This window comes from Mobula birostris, chromosome 3, assembly GCF_030028105.1.
Source record: "Mobula birostris isolate sMobBir1 chromosome 3, sMobBir1.hap1, whole genome shotgun sequence".
Classification (NCBI taxonomy): Eukaryota; Metazoa; Chordata; class Chondrichthyes; order Myliobatiformes; family Myliobatidae; genus Mobula; species Mobula birostris.
This window is the reverse complement of record NC_092372.1, coordinates 120,391,350-120,417,305: the sequence shown is the minus strand read 5'-3', so window position 1 is coordinate 120,417,305 and position 25,956 is coordinate 120,391,350. Positions and strand designations below refer to the sequence as shown.

The 25,956-nt window shown below is 47.3% G+C and overlaps 1 protein-coding gene across 1 annotated transcript in view; it reads right to left on the bottom strand.

Annotated features, from left to right (window-relative positions):
• Positions 1 to 19,994, bottom strand: part of LOC140195243 (peptidyl-prolyl cis-trans isomerase FKBP5-like) — a 474,319-nt gene extending 454,325 nt beyond the window's left edge. The window contains exon 1 of the mRNA XM_072253271.1: positions 19,893 to 19,994. Within this exon, the coding sequence (XP_072109372.1) occupies positions 19,893 to 19,898 (6 nt within the window). The 5' untranslated portion in view covers positions 19,899 to 19,994. The remainder of the gene's footprint in view (positions 1 to 19,892) is intronic.
• Positions 19,995 to 25,956: the final 5,962 nt, after the last annotated feature.

Below are 25,956 nucleotides of genomic sequence, written 5' to 3'. Positions count from 1 at the left end.
GGGGCCAGCCGTTGCTAATGGCTATGATGGCTGGCCACCGAGACAGCCTTCTGTACCTCTGGGACCGACACTCCGGGCGGCGCTTGCTGGTAGACACCGGGGCCGAAGTCAACATACTCCTCCCTTCGAACACGGACACTTGTAACGCGGTCCCAGGCTCTGAACTTACCGCTGCAAATGGCACCAGTATTCAGACGTACAGACCGCAAACTATCTCACTGCATTTCGGGTCCAGCTGTTTCACTTGGACTTTCATGTTGGCAGCGGTGTCACAGCCACTACTAGGGGCAGATTTCCTACGAGCCAACTCCTCCTGGTCGACCTAAAAGGCCGGCGTTTGGTTCACGCCGAGACGTTCCAGACTTTCCAGCTCAGAGAAGCCAAGCTGCCGGCCCTCCACCTGGATTCCGTGACCCTCTTGGGTAACGAATTCGCCAGGGTGTTGGCAGAATTCCCCTCCACAGTCACCCCACAGTTCTCCACGGCCGAGCCCAAGCACGGCGTGCAGCATCACATCCCCACGCAAGGACCGCTGCTGCATGTCCGAGCTCGCAGGCTCCCACCCGACAAGCTCCAACTCACCAAGGAGGAGTTCCGTAAGATGGAAGAGATAGGTATCGTACGCCGCTGAGATAGCCCATGGGCATCCCCGCTGCACATGGTGCCCAAGTCTGCAGGAGGATGGAGGCCCTGCGGAGACTACAGAAGGCTCAACGACGTCACAGCCACTAACAGATACCCGGTACCCCACATCCAGCACTTCACAACGAACCTGCACGGAGCGACCATCTTCCTGAAAATCGACCTGGTCAGGGGATATCATCAGATCCCAGTGCACCCCGACGACGTGCCCAAGACAGCCCTCGTCACCCCATTTGGCTTGTTCCAATTCCTTTCGGTCTCAAGAATGCAGCCCAAACTTTCCAAAGGCTCATAGACTTGGTGGGACGCAGCCTGGATTTCATTTTCATTTACTTGGATGATACCCTGGTGGCCAGCAGTTCGCACCAAGAACACGTGGCACATTTGCGCCAGCTCTGCCAACGCCTGAGTGACCACGGACCGGCAATCAGTCCGGCAAAGTGCCAGTTCAGGCTGACGGAGATCGACCTCTTGGGCCACAGAGTCAACCGACATGGCGCAGTTCCCCTACCGGACAAGGTCTAGGTCATCTAGTTCCCCAAACCCAGCACGGTCAAGGGCCTGCAGGAGCTCGTAGGAACTTGTATCATCGGTTTGTGCCGGCGGCGGCACACATCATGAGACCCTTGTTCAGCCCGATGGCCGGCAAGGCCAAAGAAGTGTCATGGGACGCGGAGTCCACAGAGTCGTTCGAGCAAGCCAAGGAGGTGCTGGCAAAGGCTGCCCTCCTAGTGCACCCGAGAGTCGATGTACCCGCGGCACTCACAGTCGACGCTTCCGACACGGCAGTCAGCGGAGTCCTGGAGCAGCTCGTCGAGAGCAAGTGGCGGCCACTCGCTTTCTTCAGCCGGCACCTACGGCCACCAGAATTCACCTCAGGGGTGGCGCGCCTCAGGGGCTCCAACTGGACAGCGCTTTCAACAGGGAGTTGCTAGCGCTCTACCTGACTGTCCGGCATTTCCGGTACTTCCTCACGGGAAGGGAGTTCACCGTGTATACGGACCACAAGCCCCTCACCTTCGCACTGGTCAAGGTATTGGACCCATGGTCGGCTCGGCAGCAGAGGCACCTGTCCTTTATTTCAGAATTCACGGACGTCTGCCACATCGCAGGGAAGAACAACGTCGTCGCCGACACACTGTCTCGCCCCTGCCTCCACTCAGTAGACATATCGTCCTCAGGAACAGACCTCGCAGCACTGGCGGAAGCACAACGGTCGGACCCCGAGATCCCGGCTTACCGCACCACCATTTCGGGGCTCCAGTTGGAGGACGTCTCCATCGGCCCGGCAGCGGATCGACTCCTGTGCGACGTGTCTACCGGCAAACCCCGACCTGTGGTACCAGCAGCATCAAGGCGCCAGGTGTCCAACACGCTGCATGACCTGGCCCACCCGTCCATCCGGGCGTCCCATCAAGCAGGTAGCGGACAGATCCGTCTGGCACGGTTTGCGCAAACAGATCGGACACTGGGCCAGGACCTGCGCACACTGCCAGTCCGCCAAAGTTCAGCGACACGGGAAGGCTCCCCTCCAGCAGTTCCAGCCGGTGCACAGGAGGTTCCAACACATCCACATGGACATCTTTGGCCCCCTGCCAGTCTCCCAGGGCACCAGGTATATCTTTACCATGGTAGACAGGTTCACCAGGTGGCCGGAAGCCGTACCGCTCGCAGACATGTCCACTGAGTCCTGCGCCAGGACGCTCATTGCAAACTGGTTCGCCAGGTTCGGCCTCCCAACGGATATCACCTCCGACAGAGGGGCGCAGTTCACGTCGGGTTTGTGGACAGCACTGGTGCAGCTCCTGGGCACCCAGCTGCATCACACCACAGCGTACCATCCCCAGTCCAATGGTTTGGTAGAGCGATTCCACTGACATCTCAAGTCGGCCCTGATGGCGCGCCTCAGGGGCCCCAACTGGACAGATGAGCTTCCCTGGATCTTACTGGGCATCTGCACAGCCGGCAAGGAGGACCTGGACACCTCCTTGGCGGAATTGGTCTACGGCACCCCCCTGACAGTCCCAAGCAAGTTTGTACCAGAGGCCCAAGTTTCGGAAGAAACTCCAGCAGCAGTGCTAACGAGGCTACGGGACAAGGTAGGGACCCTGGCACCGCTCCCGATCTCCAGGCATGGTCCCACGCCATCATTCACCCCTAAAGACCTCCGAGACTGAGTATGTTTTTATTTGCAGGGGCATGCACTGGTCACGTCTACAGCGACCATACGAGGGACCCTTCAAGGTGATCCAGCACAACGGAACCACGTGTGTCGTGGAGGTGGGTGGCTGGGAAGAGACTTTTACAGTGGACCGCCTCAAACCGGCGCACTTGGACATTGAGCAACCAGTGAGGGTACCCGCACCACGCCGGCGAGGCCGGCCACCCAGGCAAGCCGCACAGACTGGGGGCTTCACTCCCCCGATGGACGTTTCTCGGGGGTGGTGGTGTGGTGGCCTGCATATGCGGGACTCAAACTGCCAACGGGAGCCGCGGGCAGACACACGGTAGCGCGTTTGGAGCTACCCCCTCTGAGCGGACCTTCCGGGGACAGTCTGACGTCATGTCCGCCCCGCGGGTCGCAAGAGCCCATGGGAGGGGAGATTTAAGCACGCGATTTTGAATCGGTAAAGGCATTCTGAGTTGAGCTCTCTCTGCCTCCGTGTGTTTCTTTAGTCGTGCATTTGCGCGCGACTGCAATACCATATTTTTAATTCTAAATTCCTTTAATAAGCTGAGTATCGGTTTACTAATCAGAAGTTTCAATTTTAAATCAACTAGCTACAAATGTTAAAGATATTACACTTTGCTGAGGTCACTCATTAATGGCTCTCTCAACTAATTCATCATTTTATCCATTCATCTCAAATACTCAAAAAATAAAAGTCGTACTTTTACTTACAGAGGTCTACATAGGCAAGTTATACACAGACCAAGTGTAAAATTAGAAAGAGAAGAATTTCATCTCAACGCTGATCTGGTAAAATGTTCATCAATCAGAATCCACTTTAATATCACCGGTGTATGTCATGAAATGTGTTATAAGGGGAATCACAATCCAAACTAAAAAGTATTGGCAAGTAATCCTGATCACTGCCATAGAATGTCCTCCAAGAGGACCACAACCTTGTCGTAGTTTGAAAGCTTGCACGCCTCAATGAACTGGAGAGCTATGCTGGCTGGAGTCAGTTCTTTATGCGCTGGCTCTTGGTAGGTCGACAATGCCAAACAGGTCAAGGGATAGAGGCCAGACTAAAAGAATGTCAAGAATGGTCCACCAGTCCTCTAGGTTCAGAGGTTCAGCTCAGGGCTAATGAGTCTACCTGGTAAAACGAAGTTGATACAGAAACAGCAATGAAGAATCCTTCTACATCTGAGTGTGACAGTGTTCCTGAGTCTCCACCCAGGACTTGCATGGCTGACAGTGGTGAAAACTGAGCTACTGACATGATGTTGGAATCCCTGAATACCACCAGAGATAGAGAACCTTCATTGTTGCCCTAAACGCCCGGGGCAAAACAGGCAATAAGTTAAGTTAATTTGCCATACAATGTCATGAGCTCTGTGGGCCTGTGCAGCAAGTGTAGAACTTTGGGCTCCAAGGTTTCTGGAGTACCTGTGCTTGTTAATTGTTGTCTTAACTAGAGTGGTTAAGCACTTTCACTTTCTGCGTCATCTTGTCTAATTTATTTTGACTGGCACAGGTTTTCTGTGTACTGTGATTATTTAAAGTGGACTCCCAATTAACACTTACTGCAGGGTCCTTGTTTTGAGAATGATTCATCTCACAGTGTCGCTCGGTTGAGCCTTCAGTGTTCTGTTGTAATTTCTGCCTCTACATGGGGGTCTGTTGTTCCTCCAGAGCTGGGTTCAGTTGTTCCCAGTGCACATTACGACATTCAGTATAATCATAACCTACATCAATTATAACCTTTCAGAACCAAACTCTACAGTTATGCATGCTTCAGTGGTATTAAGTTTTGGACTTGTTGGTGGCTGGAAACAGTTGACATGTTAAGCCATGCTGATTGTTCCTCCCTCTGGGCTAGGAGGTCCATTGTCAATTACAGCAAAGTAATGATAAATGAATACAGTTCAGATGAGTCTAATCTGACACCAGTACAGCACTACAGGATTCTTCAGTGTCAGAAGTGCTGACATACAGACTGTTCTCTCAGGTAGACACAAAAGATTGTTTGGCACCGGCGCTTAAAGTTGAAGAACTAACTCAATACCTTGGGCAGCTTTCGTCACTCAACAAGTGATAGGTTCATAATCACACTGCTGTTTCTGACAGCTTGCTAGCTACAGGCTAAGATGCTTAATTTTCACATTTCAACACTTCAAATGCACTCCTTTGATTTTACTAGGATGTCTTAGGGTGACCAACCTTTTCTTATGTCATGAACCCATACCATTAACCAAAGGGCTGGTGGAGCCCAGGTTGGGAATTCCTGTCTTAGGGTGTGAAAACTATCCCTCTGGCACACCAAATCTCTGCTGACCATCAAGCACTTACTGACACTATTCCCACATTAATCTGGGTTATTCTCCCCACAGTCCCATCATCTCTCTGCAGATTCTACTGCTCACCCACTTACTGTGGCTAGTTAACCCACCAACCTGCACAACGAGGGTGTGGGTGGAAATGAGGGCACTTGGAAGGCAAGTGTGGAGTCAGAGGAAGAGCCCGTAAACTTCACACACACAGTCAGGGTTTGAAGCCAAATCGCTGGAACTGTGTGCATCAAAGATTCAAAGAACGTATGCAGTATACAACCTTGAAATTCATCTTTCCACAGACAGCCAGAAACAAAGGAACACCATGGAACCCATTTGAAGAAAACATCAAACATCTAATGTATGAAAAAAAATATCGCACAACAGCAAAAAACGAGCAAAGGACACAGACTATAAAACACAAAACCACAGAGTCATTGAGAAAGTCTAGGAATGTTCTCTTTAGTTAAGCTCAGTTCAATTTAGCATGAGTTCTCCCAGCTGCACCACTGTGCCTGGCTTCTGTTTCAGATTCTCCCGGCCACACACATTAGTCTATCCCAGGCGATATAGTTCTTCCAGCCCAGCTTGACTCGGTCTGTGGTCACTCCCTCCCTAGTGCTCATTGCATCGATGGGATTTTACTTGTGAAGTGGCCAAGCAGCTTCTTCCCCACTCTCTGCCAACGCTGCTCCTTCGCTGTCTGCTCACAGATACGTGACAGCGGCCTGCTTGTCTCACACAATGTTCCCAACCATAGCTCAAGGGGAAGCGTCCACAACTGTTTCATTGCCTCAATCAGCAGCACTTTCAAATGCAAAGCAAGCTGTGCGGAAAACCACATCCTTACCACTCTAAGGTACAGAACAGTTCAGAACCAAATTATACATATTTGCAATTCAATGTGTCATGCAATTGGTCTGTGGATTTAATAATTCTCAAACATCACACATGCACCACACACCTCCACCCTCAGTTCTGGAGTTAAATATAAAGATGTGGCTAGGTCAGTTCCCTTTCTTTAGCTAGTTTACTATGAGACTTGAGCATGTTATCCAGTTGACACCCCATTGTAGTATCAAGGAGATTCCTGACTGGAGGCAAGCCCAAACTATATTCTCGGACCAATGTGAATATATCTATTGGTCCTGTACAAAGAAGGACTGGACTACTCTGTCCTGTGTGTTGGTCCATATTTATCACGCAATTAACAGCACCTAAATGGAATTATTACAACGTGTGTGTAGAATGTTTCTCTGCATAAACTGCTCGTGTCTTCAAATTTCACCACACCTTTGAGGCACTTTGGCTGACAGACTGGTGCAGCTGGTACAGCTGCAGCACCACAGTGGGTTCAATGACAGTGACATGGGTTCAATCCTGACTTCTGATGCTGTTTGTGTGGAGCTTGCCCGTTCTTCCCACAGCACCATGGGTTCCTGGCCTTTTTACGTGATCTTATTGACTGAGAGACGGTGGCACTTACAGCCACGCTGCAGAGCAATCTCCGCTTTAACCCTGGCCCAATCACAGGACAGTTTACAACGACCAGCCACAGTACCAACCAGTAGGCCTTTGGACGGTGGGAGAAAACTGGGTCACCCAGAGGAAACACAAGCAGTCTTGGGGAGAACATACACACTCGTTACATACAGCAGTGGGACATAAACCCAAGTGGCCTGCACTGTGAAGTATTGGGCTGAGCACAACAGCACTGTCCTGCCCTGCCATGTTTCAAAGATAAAGGAGTTGGTGACTCACTTAGTTGCTTTGAATTGGCCCAAGTGTGTAGATGAGTGAATGAAAAGGGGACCGGGAATGTTGCAGTAGGACAGGGGTTGGGGATTTGATCCAATTGGGGAATGAATGGGGGATGTGGGAGGGATTGGGAATTTGAAGTGATTGGGGAATGGATGGGGGAATGGGGAGGGCTTGGGGATTTGATGAGATTGGGCAATGAATGGGGGGATGGGGAGGGGTTGGGGATTTGATGAGATTGGGGAATGAATGGGGGAATGGGGGAGGGATTGGGGATTTGATGAGATTGGGGAATGAATGGGGGGATGGGGAGGGGTTGGGGATTTGATGAGATTGGGGAATGAATTGGGGAATGGGGTAGGTGTTGGGGATTTGATGAGATTGGGGAATGAATTGGGGAATGGGGTAGGTGTTGGGGATTTGATGAGGTTGGGGAATGAATTGGGGAATGGGGTAGGTGTTGGGGATTTGATGAAATTGGGGAATGAATGGAGGAATGGGGGAGGGATTGGGGATTTGATGAGATTGGGGAATGAATGGGGGAATGGGGGAGGGATTGGGGATTTGATGAGATTGGGGAGTCAATGGGGGAATGGGGGTGGGGTTAGGGATTTGATGAGATTGGAAAATGAATGGGGGAATGGGAGTGGGATTGGAGATTTGATGAGATTGGAGAATGAATGGGGGAATGGGGAGTAGTTGGGGATTTGATGAGATTGGGGAATAAATAGGGGGATGGGGAGGGGTTTGGGGATTTGATGAGATTGAGGAATGAATCTGGCCCTGTAGCTCAGAAGGGTAGGGCAAGGAAGAGGAGGGCAGTTGTGATAGGGGACTCAATAGAAAGGGGGTCAGATAGGCGATTCTGTGGACGCAGTCCAGAGACCCGGATGGTAGTCTGCCTCCCTGGTGCCAGGGTCCGGGATATTTCTGATCGTGTCCAAAATATCCTGAAGTGGGAGGGTGAGGAGCCAGAGGTCGTGGTACATATAGGTACCAATGACATAGGTAGGAAAAGGGATGAGGTCTTGAAAGGAGAATATAGGGAGCTAGGAAGGGAGTTGAGAAAAAGGACCGTAAAGGTAGTAATCTTGGGATTACTGCCTGTGCCACGCAATAGTGAGAGTAGGAATGTGATGAGGTGGAGGATAAATGCGTGGCTGAAGGATTGGAGCAGGGGGCAGGAATTCAAGTTTTTGGATCATTGGGACCTCTTTTGGCACAGGCATGACCTGTACAAAAAGGACGGGTTACACTTGAATCCCAGGGGGACCAATATCCTGGCAGGGAGATTAGCGAGGACTACTGAGGTGACTTTAAACTAGAATGGTTGGGGGGTGGGAATCAAATTAAAGAGGCTAGGCGTGAGGAGGTTAGTTCACAACAGGGGGATGGGAACCAGTGCAGAGAGACAGCAGGGTGTAAAGTGAGGGTAGAAGCAAAAAGTACTAAGGAGAAGAATAAAAGTGGCAGGCCAACAAATCCAGGGCAAGCATTAAAAAGGGCCACTTTTCAACATAATTGTATAAGGGCTAAGAGAGTTGTAAAAGAGCAACTGAAGGCTTTGTGTGTCAATGCAAGGAGCATTCGTAATAAGGTGGATGAATTGAAAGTGCAGATTGTTATTAATGATTATGATATAGTTGGGATCACAGAGACATGGCTCCAGGGTGACCAAGGATGGGAGCTCAACGTTCAGGGATATTCAACATTCAGGAGGGATAGACATGAAGGAAGGGGAGGTGGGGTGGCGTTGCTGGTTAAAGAAGAGATTAACGCAATAGAAAGGAAGGACATAAGCCGGGAAGATGTGGAATTGATATGGGTAGAGCTGCGTAACACTAAGGGGCAGAAGACACTGGTGGGAGTTGTGTACAGGCCACCTAACAGTAGTAGTGAGGTCGGAGATGGTATTAAACAGGAAATTAGAAATGTGTGCAATAAAGGAACAGCAGTTATAATGGGTGACTTCAATCTACATGTAGATTGGGTGAACCAAATTGGTAAAGGTGCTGAGGAAGAGATTTCTTGGAATGTATGCGGGATGGTTTTTTGAACCAACATGTCGAGGAACCAACTAGAGAGCAGGCTATTCTAGACTGGGTTTTGAGCAATGAGGAAGGGTTAATTAGCAATCTTGTCGTGAGAGGCCCCTTGGGTAAGAGTGACCATAATATGGTGGAATTCTTCATTAAGATGGAGAGTGACATAGTTAATTCAGAAACAAAGGTTCTGAACTTAAAGAGGGGTAACTTTGAAGGTATGAGATGTGAATTAGCTAAGATAGACTGGCAAATGACACTTAAAGGATTGACGGTGGATATGCAATGGCAAGCATTTAAAGGTTGCATGGATGAACTATAACAATTGTTCATCCCAGTTTGGCAAAAGAATAAATCAAGGAAGGTAGTGCACCCGTGGCTGACAAGAGAAATTAGGGATAGTATCAATTCCAAAGAAGAAGTATACAAATTAGCCAGAGAAAGTGGCTCACCTGAGTACTGGGAGAAATTCAGAGTTCAGCAGAGGAGGACAAAGGGCTTAATTAGGAAGGGGAAAAAAGATTATGAGAGAAAACTGGCAGGGAACATAAAAACTAACTGTAAAAGCTTTTATAGGTATGTAAAAAGGAAAAGACTGATAAAGACAAATGTAGGTCCCCTACAGACAGAAACAGGTGAATTGATTATGGGGAGCAAGGACATGGCAGACCAATTGAATAATTACTTTGGTTCTGTCTTCACTAAGGAGGACATAAATAATCTTCCAGAAATAGTAGGGGACAGAGGGTCCAGTGAGATGGAGGAACTGAGCGAAATACTTGTTAGTAGGGAAGTGGTGTTAGGTAAATTGAAGGGATTGAAGGCAGATAAATCCCCAGGGCCAGATGGTCTGCATTCTAGAGTGCTTAAGGAAGTAGCCCAAGAAATAGTGGATGCATTAGTGATAATTTTTCAAAATTCGTTAGATTCTGGACTAGTTCCAGAGGATTGGAGGGTGGCTAATGTAACCCCACTTTTTAAAAAAGGAGGGAGAGAGAAACCGGGGAATTATAGACCGGTTAGCCTAACGTCGGTGGTGGGGAAACTGCTGGAGTCAGTTATCAAAGATGTGATAACAGCACATTTGGAAAGTGGTGAAATCATCGGACAAAGTCAACATGGATTTGTGAAAGGAAAATCATGTCTGACGAATCTCATTGAATTTTTTGAGGATGTAACTAGTTGAGTGGATAGGGGAGAACCAGTGGATGTGGTATATTTGGATTTTCAAAGGGCTTTTGACAAGGTCCCACACAGGAGATTAGTGTGCAAACTCAAAGCACATGGTATTGGGGGTAAGGTATTGATGTGGATGGAGAATTGGTTAGCAGACAGGAAGCAAAGAGTGGGAATAAACGGGACCTTTTCAGAATGGCAGGCGGTGACTAGTGGGGTACCGCAAGGCTCAGTGCTGGGACCCCAGTTGTTTACAATATATATTAATGACTTGGATGAAGGAATTAAATGCAGCATCTCCAAGTTTGCGGATGACACGAAGCTGGGTGGCAGTGTTAGCTGTGAGGAGGATGCTAAGAGGATGCAGAGTGACTTGGATAGGTTGGGTGAGTGGGCAAATTCATGGAAGATGCAATTTAATGTGGATAAATGTGAAGTTATCCACTTTGGTGGCAAAAATAGGAAAACAGATTATTATCTGAATGGTGGCCGATTAGGAAAAGGGGAGGTGCAACGAGACCTGGGTGTCATTATACACCAGTCATTGAAAGTGGGCATGCAGGTACAGCAGGCGGTGAAAAAGGCGAATGGTATGCTGGCATTTATAGCGAGAGGATTTGAGTACAGGAGCAGGGAGGTACTACTGCAGTTGTACAAGGCCTTGGTGAGACCACACCTGGAGTATTGTGTGCAGTTTTGGTCCCCTAATCTGAGGAAAGACATCCTTGCCATAGAGGGAGTACAAAGAAGGTTCACCAGATTGATTCCTGGGATGGCAGGACTTTCATATGAAGAAAGACTGGATGAACTGGGCTTGTACTCGTTGGAATTTAGAAGATTGAGGGGGGGATCTGATTGAAACGTATAAAATCCTAAAGGGATTGGACAGGCTAGATGCAGGAAGATTGTTCCCGATATTGGGGAAGTCCAGAACAAGGGGTCACAGTTTGAGGATAAAGGGGAAGCCTTTTAGGACCGAGATTAGGAAAAACTTCTTCACACAGAGAGTGGTGAATCTGTGGAATTCTCTGCCACAGGAAGCAGCTGAGGCCAGTTCATTGGCTATATTTCAGAGGGAGTTAGATATGGCCCTTGTGGCTACGGGGATCAGGGGGTATGGAGGGAAGGCTGGGGCGGGGTTCTGAGTTGGATGATCAGCCATGATCATAATAAATGGCGGTGCAGGCTTGAAGGGCCGAATGGCCTACTCCTGCACCTATTTTCTATGTTTCTATGTTTCTATGAATGGGGGAATGGGGAGTAGTTGGGGATTTGATGAGATTGGAGAATGAATGGGAGAATAGGGAGGAGTTGGGGATTTGAAGAGATTGGGGAATGAATGGGGAATGGGAAAGGGATTTAGGATTTGATGATATTGGCGAATGGGTAGGGGTTTGGGATTTGATGAGATTGGGGAATGAATGGGGGATTGGGGAGGTGTTGGGGAGTTCAGATTGGTGAATAAAAGGGGGAATTGGGAGAAGTTGGGGATTTGATGAGTTTGAGGAATGAATGGGGGAATGTGGATGGATCGGGGATTTGCTGAGATTAGGGAATGAATGGGGGAATTGGGAGGTGTTGGGGATTTGATGAGATTTTGGAATAAATGGGGGAATGGGGGAGGGATTTAGCATTTGATGAGATTGGGGAATGAATGGGGAATGGGGAGGGATCGGGGATATGATGAGATTGGGGAATCAATGGGTAATGGGGTGAGGTTGGGACTTTGATGAGATTGGGGAAAGAATTGGGGAATGGGAAAGGATTGAGGATTTGATGAGATTGTGGAATGAATGGGGAATGGGGGAGGGATTAGGGATTTGATGAGATTGGAGAATGAATGGGGGAATGGGGAGGGATTTAGTTTTTGGTGAGATTGGGGAATAAATTGGGGAAATGGAAGGAGCAAGATGGGATTTGATGAGACTGAGGAATGAATGGGGGAATGGGGAGTAGTTGGGGATTTGATGAGATTGGGGAATGAATAGGAAGATGTGAGGGGATTTGGGATATAATGAGGTTGAGGAATGAATGGGGTAATGGGGAGGTGTTGAGGATTTGAGATTGGTGAATAATGGGGGAATGGGGAGTGGTTGGGGATTTGATGATTTTGAGGAATGAATGGGGGAATCTGGGGGGATTAGGGATTTGCTGAGATTGGGGAATGAATGGGAGAATGGGGAGGTGTTGGGGATTTGAGATTGGTAAATAAATGGGGGAATAGGGAGGAGTTGGGGTTTTGATGAGAGTGGGGAATAAATTGGGGGATGGGGAAGGAATGGGGATTTGATGAGATTAAGGAATGAATGAGGGATTGGGAAAGGGTTGGTGATTTGATGAGATTGGGGAATGTATGAGGAATGGGGAGGGATTGGAGATTTCATGAGACTGGGGTATGAATGGGTAATGTGGTGGGGTTGGGGCTTTGATGAGATTGGGGAATGGATGGGGTATTGGAAGGGATTGGGGATTTGATGAGATTGTGGAATGAATGGGGGAATGGGGAGGGATTAGGGATTTCATGAGATTGGGGAATAAATAGGGGAATGGGGGAGGGATTGGGGATTTAATGAGGTTGGGGAATTAATGGGAGAATAGGGGAGGGTTTGGGGATTTGATGACATTGGGGAATGAATGGAGGAATGGGGAGGGATTGGGGATTTGATGAGAATGGGGAATCAGTGGGGGAATTGGGAGGTGTTGAGGATTTGATGAGATTGGGGAATGAATGGGGGAATGGGGAGGGATTGGGGATTTGATAAGATTTGGGAATGAATGGGGCAATGTGGGTGCGATTGGGGATTTGATAAGATTGAGTAATGAATGGGGGAATCGGGAGGGATTGGGGATTTGATGAGATTGGAGAATGAATGGGGTAATGGGGATGGGTTGGGGATTTGTTGAGATTCGGGAATGAATGGGGCAATGGGGATTTGATGAGGTTGGGAAAAGAATGGAGGAATGGGTTAGGGATTGGGGCTTTGATGAGATTGGAGAATCACTGGGGGAATAGGGAGGCGTTGTGCATTTGATGAGATTGGGGAATGAATGGGGGAATGTGGGTGCAATTGCGGAGTTGATGAGATTGGGGAATGAATGGAGGAATGTGTTAGGGATTGGGGATTTGATGAGATTCGGGATTTAATGGGTTAATAAGGAGGCGTTGTGCATTTGATGAGATTGGAGAATGAATGGGGGAATGGGAAGGTACTGGTGATTTGATCAGATTGGGTAATGAATGGGGCAATGGGGGGTTGATTGGGGATTTGATAAGGTTGGGAAAAGAATGGAGGAATGGATTAGGGATTGGGGATTTGATGAGATTGGGGAATCACTGGGGGAATAGGGACGCGTTGTGCATTTGATGAGATTGGTGAATGAATGGGGGAATGGGGAGGGGTTGGGGATTTGATGCGATTGGGGAATTAATGGAGGAATAGGGAGGAATTGGGAATTTGATGAGATTGGGGAATGAATGGGGGAATGTGGGTGCAATTGGGGAATGAATGGTGGAATGTGTTAGGGATTGGGGATTTGATGAGATTCGGGAATTAATGGGTTAATATGGAGGCGTTGTGCATTTGATGAGATTGGAGAATGAATGAGGGAATGGGAAAGTACTGGGGATTTGATCAGATTGGGGAATGAATGGGGGAATGGGGAGGAATTAGGGATTTGATGAGATTGGAGAATGAATGGGGTCATGGGGAGGGGTTGGTGATTTGATGAGATTGGTGAATGAATGGAGGAATGGGTTAGGGATTGGGGATTTGAGGAGATTGGAGAATCAATAGGGGAATAGGGAGGCGTTGTGCATTTGATAAGATTGAAGAATGAATGGGGGAATAAGGAGGGCTTGGAGATTTGATGCGATTGGGGAATTAATGGGGGAAAGGGGAGGGGTTTGTGATTTTTTGAGATTGGGGAATGAATGGGGGAATGGGGAGTGATTGGGGATTTGATGAGATTTGGGAATGTACGGGGGAATGGGGAGGGTTGGGGATTTGATCAGATGGGGGAATAAATGTAGGAACGGGGAAGGGTTGGTGATTTGATGAGATTGGGGAATGAATGGGGGAATGGGGGAGTGGTTGGGGATTTGATGAGATTTGAGAATGAATGGGGTAATGAGGATGGGTTTGGGATTTGTTGAGATTGGGGAATGAATTGTGCAATGGGGGTGTGATTGGTGATTTGATGAGATTGGGGAATGAATGCAGGAACGGGTTAGGGATTGGGGATTTGATGAGTTTGAGAAATGAATGGGGGAATGTGGATGGATCGGGGATTTGCTGAGTTTAGGGAATGAATGGGGGAATGGGGAGGTGTTGGGGATTTGATGAGATTTGGGAATAAAAGGGGGAATGGGGGAGGGATTTAGCATTTGATGAGATTGGGGAAAGGGTAGGGCTTTGGGATTTGATGAGATTGGGGAAAGAATGGGGGAAAGAGAAGGGATTGAGGATTTGATGACATTGGGGAATGAATGGGGGAATGGGGAGGGACTGGGGGTTTGATGAGATTGGAGAATGAATGGGAGAATGGGAAGAGGTTGGAGATTTGAGCAGATTGGGGAAAGAATGCGGAAATGGGGAGTGGTTGGGCATTTCATGAGGTTGGGGAATGAATGGGGGAATGAAGAGGGGTTAGGGATTTGATGAGATTGGGGATTGAATGGGAGAATGGGGAGAGGTTGGAGATTTGATGAGATTGGGGAATGAATGGAGGAATTGCGAGGGATCGCAGGTTTGATTAGATTGGTGACTGAATAGGGGAATGGGGAGAGGAAGGGCTTGGGATTTGATGAGATTGGGGATTGAATGGGAGAATGGGGAGAGGTTGGAGATTTGATGAGATTGGGGAATTAATGGGGGAATAGGGGATGGATTGGGGATTTGAAGAGATTGGAGAATGAATGAGGGAATGGGGAGGGGTTGGGATTTTGATGAGATTGGGGAATAAATTGGGGAATGTGTTAAGGATTGGGGATTTGATGTGATTGGGGAATGAATGGGGAAATGGAGGGAGCGAGTTGGGATTTGATGAGATTGTGGAATGAATGGGGGAATGAGGAGGTGTTGGGCATTTGAAATTGGTGAATAATGGGGGAATGGGGAGTGGTTGGGGATTTGATGATTTTGAGGAATGAATAGGGGAATGTGGAGGGATTGGGGAATTGCTGAGATTGAGGAATGAATGGGGGAATGGGGAGGTGTTGGGGCTTTTAGATTGGTGAATAAATGGGGGAATGGTGAGGGGTTGTTTTTTGATGAGGGTGGGGAATAAATTGGGGGATAGGGGAAGGATTGGGGATTTGATGAGATTGGGGAATGAATGGGGGAATGGGAAGGGGATGTTGATTTGATGACACTGGGGAATGTATGGGGAATGGGTAGAGATTGGGGATTTGATGAGATTGGGGAATGAGTGGGGAATGGGGAGGGATTGGGGATTTGATGAAATTGGGGAATCAATGGGAGAGTGGGGAAGGGTTGCGGATTTGATGAGATTGGGGAATGAATAGGGGAATGGGGGAGGTATTATGGATTTGATGAGATTTTCGAATAATTAGAGGAATGGGGAGGTATTGGGAATTTGATGAGATTGGGGAATGAAAGGGAGAATGGGGGAGGGATTGGGGATTTGATGAGATTGAGGGATGAATGGAGAATGGGAAAAGGTTGGAGATTTCAGCAGATTGGGGAAAGAATGGGGGAATGGGGAGTGGTTGTGGATTTCATGAGATTGGGAAATGAACGGGGGAATGGAGAGGGGTTGGGGATTTGATTAGATTGGTGACTGAATGGGGGAATGGGGAGGGGAGGGGCTTGGGATTTGATGAGATTGGGGATTGAATGGGAGAATGGGGAGAGGTTGGAGATTTGATGTGATTGGGGAATTAATGGTAGAATAGGGGATGGATTGGGGATTTGATGAGATTGGGGAATCAATAGGGATTGGGATTGGGGATTTGATGAGATTGGAGAATGAATGGGGAATGGGGGAGGGATTTAGGTTTTGATGAGATTGGGGAATAAATTGGGGAATGGGGTCGGGTTTGGGATTAGATAAAATTGGGGAATGAATGGGGTAATGGGGATGGGTTTGGGATTTGTTGAGATTGGGGAATGAATGCAGGAATGGGTTAGGGATTGGGGATTTGAGGAGTTTGGGGAATCAATGGGGGAAGAGGGAGGCGTTGTGCATTTGATGAGATTGGAGAATGAATGGGGGAATAGGGAGGTGTTGGGGTGTTTAGATTGGTGAATAAAAGAGGGGATTCGGGAGTGGTTGGGGATTTGATGAGTTTGAGAAATGAATGGGGGAATGTGGATGGATCGGGGATTTGCTGAGTTTAGGGAATGAATGGGGGAATGGGGAGGTGTTGGAGATTTGATGAGATTTGGGAATAAAAGGGGGAACGGGGAGGGATTTAGCATTTGATGAGATTGGGGAAAGGGTAGGGCTTTGGGATTTGATAAGATTGAGGAATGAATGGGGATTGGGGAGGGATCGGGGATATGATGAGATTGGGGATCAATGGGTAATGGGAAAAGGTTGGGATTTGATGAGATTGGGGAAAGAATGGGGGAATGGGAAGGAATTGAGGATTTGATGAGATTATGGAATAAATGGGGGAATGGGGGAGGGATTAGGGATTTGATGAGATGGGGGAATGAATGAGGAATGGGAGAGGGATTGGAGATTTGATGAGATTGGGGAATGAATGAGGGAGGCTTGGGGGATTTGATGAAATTGGGTAATCAACGGGAGAGTGGGGAAGGGTTGCGGATTTGATGAGATTGGGGAATGAATGGGGGAATGGGGAGGGGTTGGGGTTTTGATGAGATTGGTGAATAAATGGGGGAATGGGGAGTGGTTGGGGACTTGATGTGAGTGGGGAATCAATAGGCGAATGGGGGAGGGTTTGGGGATTTAATGAGGTTGGGGAATTAATGGGGGAACAGGGGAGGGATTGGAGATTTGATGAGAATGGGAAATCAATGGGGGAATTGGGAGGGGTTGAGCATTTGATGAGATTGGGTAATGAATGAGGGAATGGGGAGGGATTGGGGAAAGAATGGGGGAATGCGAATGGATTAAGGATTTGATGAGACTGTGGAATAAATGGGGGAATGGGGGAGGGATTAGGGATTTGATGAGATTGGGGAATGAATCTGGAATGGGAGAGGGATTGGGGATTTGATGAGATTGGGGAATGAATGGGGGAGACTTTGGGGATTTGATGAAATTGGGGAATCAATGGGAGAGTGGGGAAGGGTTGCGGATTTGATAAGATTGGGGAATGAATAGGGGAATGGGGGACGTATTATGGATTTGATGAGATTTGGGAATAAATGGGGGAATGGGGGAGGGATTGGGGATTTGATGAGATTGAGGGATGAATGGGGGAATGGGAAGAGGTTGGAGATTTCAGCAGATTGGGGAAAGAATGGGGGAATGGGGAGTGGTTGGGGATTTCATGAGATTGGGGAATGAACGGGGGAATGGAGAGGGGATGGGGTTTGATTAGATTGGTGAATGAATCAGGGAATGGGAAGGGTGAGGGGCTTGGGATTAGATGAGATTGGGGATTGAATGGGAGAATGGGGAGAGGTTGGAGATTTGATAAGATTGGGGAATTAATGGTAGAATAGGGGATGGATTGGGGATTTGATGAGATTGGGGAATCAATGGGGATTGGGATTGGGGATTTGATGAGATTGGAGAATGAATGGGGAATAGAGTGGGGTTTGGGATTAGATGAGATTGGGAAATGAATGGGGAAATAGAGAGTAGTTGGGGATTTGATGAGATTGGGGAATGAATAGGATGATGTGGTGGGGTTTGGGATTTGATGAGATCGAGGAATGAATGGGGGAATGGGAGGTGTTGGGGATTTGAGATTGGTGAATAAATGGGGGAATGGGGAGGGGTTGGGGATTTGATGAGATTGGGGAATTAATGGGGGAATGGGGAGGGATTGGGGATTTAATGAGGCTGCAGAATTAATGGGAGAATAGGGGAGGGATTGGGGATTTGATGAGATTGGGGAATGAATGGGGGAATGGGGAGGGATTGTGGATTTGATGAGATATGGGAATCAATGGGGGAATGGGGATGGATTGAGTATTTGATGAGAATGGGGAATCAATAGGGGAATTGGGAGGTGTTGAGGATTTGATGAGATTGGAGAATGATGGGGGAATGGGGAGGGATTGGGGATTTGATGAGATTCAGAAATTAATGGGTTAATAGGGAGGCGTTGGGGATTTGATGAGATTGTGGAATGAATGGGGAATGGGGGAGGGATTAGGGATTTTATGAGATTGGGGAATGAATGGGAGAGTGGGGATGGGTTGCAGATTTGATGAGATTGGGGAATGAATAGGGGAATGGGGGAGGTATTATGGATTTGATGAGATTTGGGAATAAATAGGAGAATGGGGAGGTATTGGGAATTTGATGAGATTGGGGAATGAATGGGGGAATGGGGGAGGGATTAGGGATTTGATGAGATTGAGGGATGATTGGGGAAGGGGAATGGGAAGAGGTTGGAGATTTCAGTAGATTGGGGAAAGAATGGGGGAATGGAGAGGGGTTGGGGATTTGATTAGATTGGTGAATGAATGGGGGAATGGGGAGGGGAGGGGCTTGGGATTTGATGAGAACGGGGATTGAATGGGAGAATGGGGAGAGAATGGGGACGCTAATAGCGTCCGATTAGCGCTAATCACGGGGGCCTAGTTTTGAAAATGTTACATCCCACAGCGTTGCTCGGCTGAGCTACCACTGTTCTATTGGAAGGGCTATCAATAAACTGTTCACCATCTCTACATCGGAGTCTGACTTTCCTCCGCTCTTGGGTTCCAATATCGTCAGCGCACATCGTGACACATGCCAGTCTCCTTTGAATTTTCTGTTATTCCCCCTCCTCAAAAGACAGCACTTAAGTCCTCCATCTTTGCAAAGCACTGCCAGATTTCCAACCCTTTTCCCTTCACCAAATTCCCCAAAAACACGAATGGCCCTCCAATCTGCACCCAGATCTCTGAGTTTTAAACCTTCCCAGCCACACTTTTACTCACCTCCAAGAACAACAGACTGTGAAAGTCACTGGTGACATTGTCAAAGCTGAACCCCCCTCATCCTTTCTGACTTTGGTGCAGCCTGTGACCCAGAAGAACATGCCACCATTTTCTGAAACTCCCCCACATACGTACGAGGAATTGGGACTACTTTTCCCCTCTGGTATTTTCACAGTCAAGACCTCCTGCTTTTCTTCCTGATCCCAGACTATTCCCCAGGGACTTATCTTTGATAACTCCTAAGTGCCAACATTCAAGAACCCATAATCTTTCAAATGTCCACTGTGTATGGCCGGCACTATCTCACTGGCATCTCCTTCTTCCTCAGTTCAGGCAGCTTGCCCATTGCAGACCACAGGAGGTGCAGAAAACCCCACTAAAGAGAGCGGGAACATCAAGGAATGATTTGGGGGCCCTGTCATTATCTCCACAACTCTGACCTTCTCTCTGGCAACTGAGGTTGAAGCAGATGTTTGCAACATCTATTTGGCCTCAAGATGACTGTTGTGATTGTTTCATCTGCCCAATCCATCCCACAACATTTCCTGATTCCACCCTGACTCAGCTCATCTGCTCCCAAGTACTGATTTATATCTTAATTTTTGTTGGACTAGCACACTTCACCTTGGTCTGACCTTCCTCAGACCTGATGGTAACTTTCTATTTGACTTTACATTCACCTTACCTTCATTTCAGAATTCCTGCTGCTTCTTCATCTGGACCCCTCCTATCTCTTGCAGTCCTCCGGGTTATTTGCACCCCCTCCCCCACAAGTCTGGCCCCTTAAGCATGGGGTAGTGTTAACACTCTACTGCCAGTGGTCCTGTAGGTCATTCAATCCCCACCCTCTTCCTGACTACCTGCCTTTGCTCCTTTCGTCAGATTATATATAATGGCAAGATCTTTATCTTCCTGCCGACACGTTGAAAACTCAGAAAGTGTTTACTGTGAAACTGGGGTGCACTGAGGCACACAGAAAGGGCCACCTCAAAAAAAACAAGGGGTGTCAAGAGCCCCCCTCCCCCACATGATCGAGTGAAAAGTCCGCCCGGCGATCTGAATCATTCCGCACAAAGAAACGCGGCGCTTGAGCCGAAGATTAATGTCAGAACATAAACAGTTTTATGTACTGACGTGAGTGGAGTGGTGTTTGCCTGCTGTACGGGAACTGAATGTTCTTTCGCTGGTGTATGGCGGGGGGGGGGCGGGGGCATGTCGCGGGCACAGCGATAACTGAACTGTGGGACTCGCTACAGGCTGCGAAAAGCTACAGAATGTTAGAATAACAACCTTATTGACATTGGACCTCGCCCAGAGAGAAAAAAAAGACTTCCACTGAAACTTGATGTGTTTCAAAATAGAAGATGTCAACCGTCTTGGCAGACAGCCCAGTACATTAAGTTCTATGCCAGTCAAACACATGAGTTGTACTGGGGAGTGTGTTAACGATTTCAAACGCGGCACAGGATCTTTGTCCGTGCATTTCAAGTTTCCATCTTGTTACAATTGATTTCCCTTCTCGAATGTGAGAGCGGATTGTGGGTGCACCCTGCCTGCCTTACGTTAGGAGGTCCCTCATCCTGCCCCGGACAGAACTAGAACGAACAGAGCACGCAAGAGATTGTTGAAAGTGAACGAGTTCACTCGTTGCTGAAGCTATTGGACTGGGAAACTCTGCAGTTGCCGATAATCCCCACCTCACTTTCCTCCTCCATGGTACTGGCGGCAAGCTCGATCATTTTTAAGTGCCGCCGTGCTCTGCGCCTTGTCACTCTCTGTTCAGTTCAGTCGCGGCAACATCCGCTGACAGCGGCTTTGTCAGGCCGTGTAAATTGCCTAGTGGCTTCAGACCAGGTAGTTTAAAACTCACTGCCGCAAAGTAATCTTCCCGGCGCTGCGTTTTCCCATAAATGGGCCTGCAGGTTTGCCTGACAGCCTGGACTCTTTTAAGTCCCCGCACTGCTCTGAGGCAGAACTGAACCAAATGTCATCTCGACAACATCAGCTCAAATGTCATCGCCTCATTACACAGTGCTAAACTCGCCTGCAAACCAAACCGTGTTGCAAAAACTTTGCGGGAATCGTTACAGGTTGCCATTCTGTGCTGAAATAGAGATGGCTTTAATGTGGTTTCGGCCCGCCCCCAAAGGCCAGAAGACCACCTGAGCAGACGTCGCAGTGAGCTTCACGTTACATTATCCGAGCCACAGGCATACAGCACGGGGAGAGCCCTTCAGCCCATCTCTACTATCCCAGTTACCAACACTTACTCCGTAGCCTACTATATCTTGCATTTCATGAGCTTGTACAAGTGCTTCTGAAAGATTGTGGAAGTACTTGTCTTTAAAATGAAGCAAGGGTAAAATAACATGGACTGAACAGCATGCTGGAGGAATTTGGGAGGCTGGACAGCATCTATGAAGGGAAACGGATAGTTGACCTTCAGGTTTGAGATCCTTCGTCTGCATTAGAGAAGAAGTCTCCGTCAGAAACGCTGATAGCCATTTCTGTCCACAGATGGTCCCTGACCATCTGAGTCGCTCCAGCTTCTTGTTTGTTGCTCCAGATTCCAGTATCTGTGTCATTAACATTATACGGCCATTTGGCTGATAAGACCTGCAGACTGCCCCTTTGAAAGCAGGCCTTCAATGTTTCTCTTCTCACCCTCTCTCATCAGGTGGGTGGCCTCCTACCCGATGGCATGAATATCGATTTCTCCTTCCAGTAAAAAAATTCCCTCACCCCACCCCCCACTTCTTCTATTCCCCACTCTGGCCTCTTAACTCTTCTCATCTGCCTATCATCTCACCCTGGACCCCCACCTCCTTCCTTTTTACCAAGGGTCCACTCTCCTCTCCTATCATATTCCCTCTTCTCCAGCCCTTTGCCTTTCCTACCCACCTGGCTTCACCTATCACCTTCTAGTTATTCCCCTCCCCCTTCCCCCACCCAACCTTTTTATTCTGGGATCTTCACCCTTTATTTCTAGACCCGAAGAAGGGCTTTGGCCCGAAACATCAACTGTTTATTCATTTCTATAGATGCTGTCTGACCTGATCTCCTCCAGCATTTTGTGTGTGTTGCTCTGAAATAAGAGTCATTTATCCTTAGCCATACAGGTATATAATTCTCCTTTGAAAAGTATTGCTGAATTTGTGTCCCCCAATCTCTCAGACTCTGTATTCCACATCATAACAACTATGCTACATCGTAAAAAAAATCTCCCCTCTAGTGGTTCTTTGGCGAATTTATGTCCTTTGTTAAGTGTAACACATGTTGGGATATTCTCAGGTTCTAAAAAGCGCTATGCAAATATACATTTTCTCTTCCTTCGAGGTAATTTGGAATTGATTAGTTTTGCTGAACACCTGCAACTACCTCCTGGCAATTTCCTGAGATAGTTGAAAGAACCACAAGAATTCTTTTTTCCTGATCTATTATTTTAAACACTATATGAAAATTTGTGGGTGGTGGGTGGAGATACGTCTCTACCAAAGGAGGTGTAAGGCATTCCTTCTCCTCGCTAGCCTGCAAGTCACCCTTGGGGAAGGTGAAGCACCTTCTTAGCCCCCAGTCAGGGTCATGTGAAGCCATGGGAGCAGGTGGTGCATATCACAAGTCCTGGTTATGTGACCACTGACACCAGGCAGACTATCTCGGAAGAGTATTGATAATGGCTGGGGTCACCTGTCTTGTAAAGACACTGCCCAGAAGAAGGCAATGGCAAACCACTTCTGTGGAAAAATTTGCCAGGAACAATCATGGTCCATGGCATACGACATGGCACATAATGACAATTAGAACGATATAAAAATTTGCACTTATGAAAATACAGGAAGAAAAGCAATGATATACATTTTCTTTTTAGAAATATTGTCAACTGTTCAGTGACGTTACAGATATGTGCAGCTGGGATGTACAATTGTGAGTTTGACTGGCCCCTTCAAACTCAGTTTCTTGGGCAGAAAGTGGTCTAAAATATGTCAATTGGAGACTAATGACTGGAACTTTTACAATTGGTTCTTTGTCTTATCTCAGCTGATAGCACTCTTGTTTCTCAGTTTGGAGCCTGAGGGTTCCACTTCATGGAAATTGTGTCAAAGTGGCGAGGGTGATTTATAAGAGGAAGTCCCATGTCAGATTTCCTGCAGTTGGTTGCAAGAAGATTACATTTTATTTTGCCAAAAAAGCCCAAGAGAGAAAAAAAGTCATGTGAAAGCCTGCACATACACCAGTTTTCCAATTCAAAAACTAATGCCTTTCTCTTCTGGGCCACCATCGCAAATGGATTCTCTGCTTGACTTATGTGGGTAGTCTATTCGCCTAACACATGATGAGCATAACGATAAACCTATTTGTCTTTTCACTCATTTTGTCAGTTTGGGCACTGAGGCCTCAGTGGAAGACTCATTCAAAATACACAGGCACCCAAGTAGAGAATGTATGTTCCATCCAAAGCAACAGAGGTGTTCAATATCACGGGCACTGACAAAAACTGCAGAATCCAATGCAGCCATGACCTGAGACAATCCCATGAGAAAATTGCTCAGAACTCAAAACCCAATGTAAAAAAGGCCCATAATCTGGGAAATCCCAGAAATGGTGGGGGGTGGGGGGAGGAGAGTGCTCCATCACAGCACCTTAAAGCAATCTTAGGGAACTCTAAGCAGAGAAGACTGCACAATCTTAGCCCAGAACTTTCTGCTCATTAATCTTCCTTTGTAATCCCACCAGTTACTGCAGGGCTTCACGTCCCATAGATGAAAGGCCAGTCTTGCAATACTTTAATCTTGTTCATTATAAAGGAAGAAATATTCAGATGATAGATTTGGTATTTGTGGTACCATATTTGATTTAGGCTGCAAATGTGCATCTATAGTGATAACCACTAGGAATAACACCATCCTAGACAGCTCCTGAGCTCCAGTTAAACTACTTGTACTAGTTAAAACACTTGGGAAGCAACAAAATGTTTCTTTGCCTGCTGAACTAATTAAGATAGCAAATAAAAGCCTAAAGAAATCCCCTCTGCCTACACAATATGCACGTTCCTCCATTCTGTATGTTGTAAGGGTATAACTTCCCAATGTGGAAACCATATACAACTTGCAATGTCATTGTGGGCTTGCAAAATCACAATGGGCTCATCCCACCTCAGCAATCACCTGTTCAATCTCCGACCATCCAACAGCAGATTCAGAAACATCTCTGCATGGACTTCCAGACTGAAAAACAGCTTATTCCCCCAGGGCTGTTATATAACTGAACAATGCCCCTGCCCTTCCACCCATCGTCCGCAGGCACTGTGGGCAATCTCTAAATGCAATACATCCTGATGCTATTTTATATCTAATCATTGTATTTTATAATATGGGCATGTGAAACACTTGAATGACACATCCACTGTTTCTTTTAATTTTAGAGTTGCTTGTTTTAGATTCACTTGTAACTTATATGTCATTCTAAATAACTGAAATGTTTTAAATGTAGTCACTGTAGTTTTAGTAATTGAATTGTCAGCGTACGGAATGTAATCTGATTGTCCTTGGTGATGACAATAAATCTCCAACAAGTATTCATGTGCCTATTTAAGAACTTCTTTATCATACTGCCTCCACTGCCAACCTAGCTGCACGCACCAGACACCCACCACTCTTTGCGTGAAAATCTTGCCCCGCATATCTCTAACAAGAGAAAATCTGCAGAGGCTGGAAATCCGAGCAACACACACAGAATGAAGGAGGAACTCAGCAGGCCAGGCAGCACCTTTGGAAAAGAGTACAGTCAACGTTTCGGGCTGAGACTTTTCCACAATACTGGAGAAAAAAATTACACTGAGAGGCAACAAGTTCGGTAGAGAGATGCGGTGAACACACACAGAATGCTGAAGGAACTCAGAAGGCCAGGCAGCATCTATGGAAAAGAGTACAGTCAGCATTTTGGGCTGAAACCAAAACATCAAATGTACTTTATTCTGCATTTTTGTTGCCTTGTTGCCTGTCAGTGTAATTGTATGTATTAGACATTTCAATTCCAAGAAAAAGATACTGACTGTCTACTCCATCTATCCCTCTCGTAACCTCCTGTCAGACCTCCCCCCAGCCTCCACTGTTCCAGAGAAAACAACCTGCATCTGTCCACCCTCTCCTTACAGCATATGCCTTCTGAGCACATCTAATGTAAGAAGATCAAATGGGAATACTGTACTGATGCTTCACGCTGAATGTCAAGTACCATGTTGTTAGTGTTGAGGTCAGCAAAACTGCTTAGAATTAATTTCACTCCCCAGTGGGTTGTAGGGATAGTTGGCAGAGACAACGAGAAAGTTGAAGGCAGTGTAAGGACTGGGAAGTTTCTAGGAACAATGTGATTAAACGGGGGAGGATGCAGAAAAAATTCTTAAGGCTGTTGCCAGGATTGAAGGGTCTGAGTTATAAGGAGAGATTGGATTGGCTGGGTCTCTTTTCCTTGGAGCAAAAGATGACATGAAGGAGGTATAGAAACCAATGGCTGACATACAGGCTGCTTCCTGTGATGGTGGTGTTAAAACTAGAGGCCATAGGCTTGAGGTGGCTCTGAGGTGTAACATTTTTATGCAAAGAGTAGCTGGTATCTCAAGTGAGATGGGGGCAGGAACAGTAACAACATTTAAGAGGCACCTGGACAGGAGCTTGAATGAGTAGGGCAGAGAGCAATTTGGAACTAAAGCAGGGAAGTGGGGTTGTATTGTTAGGAATGATGATACCCAA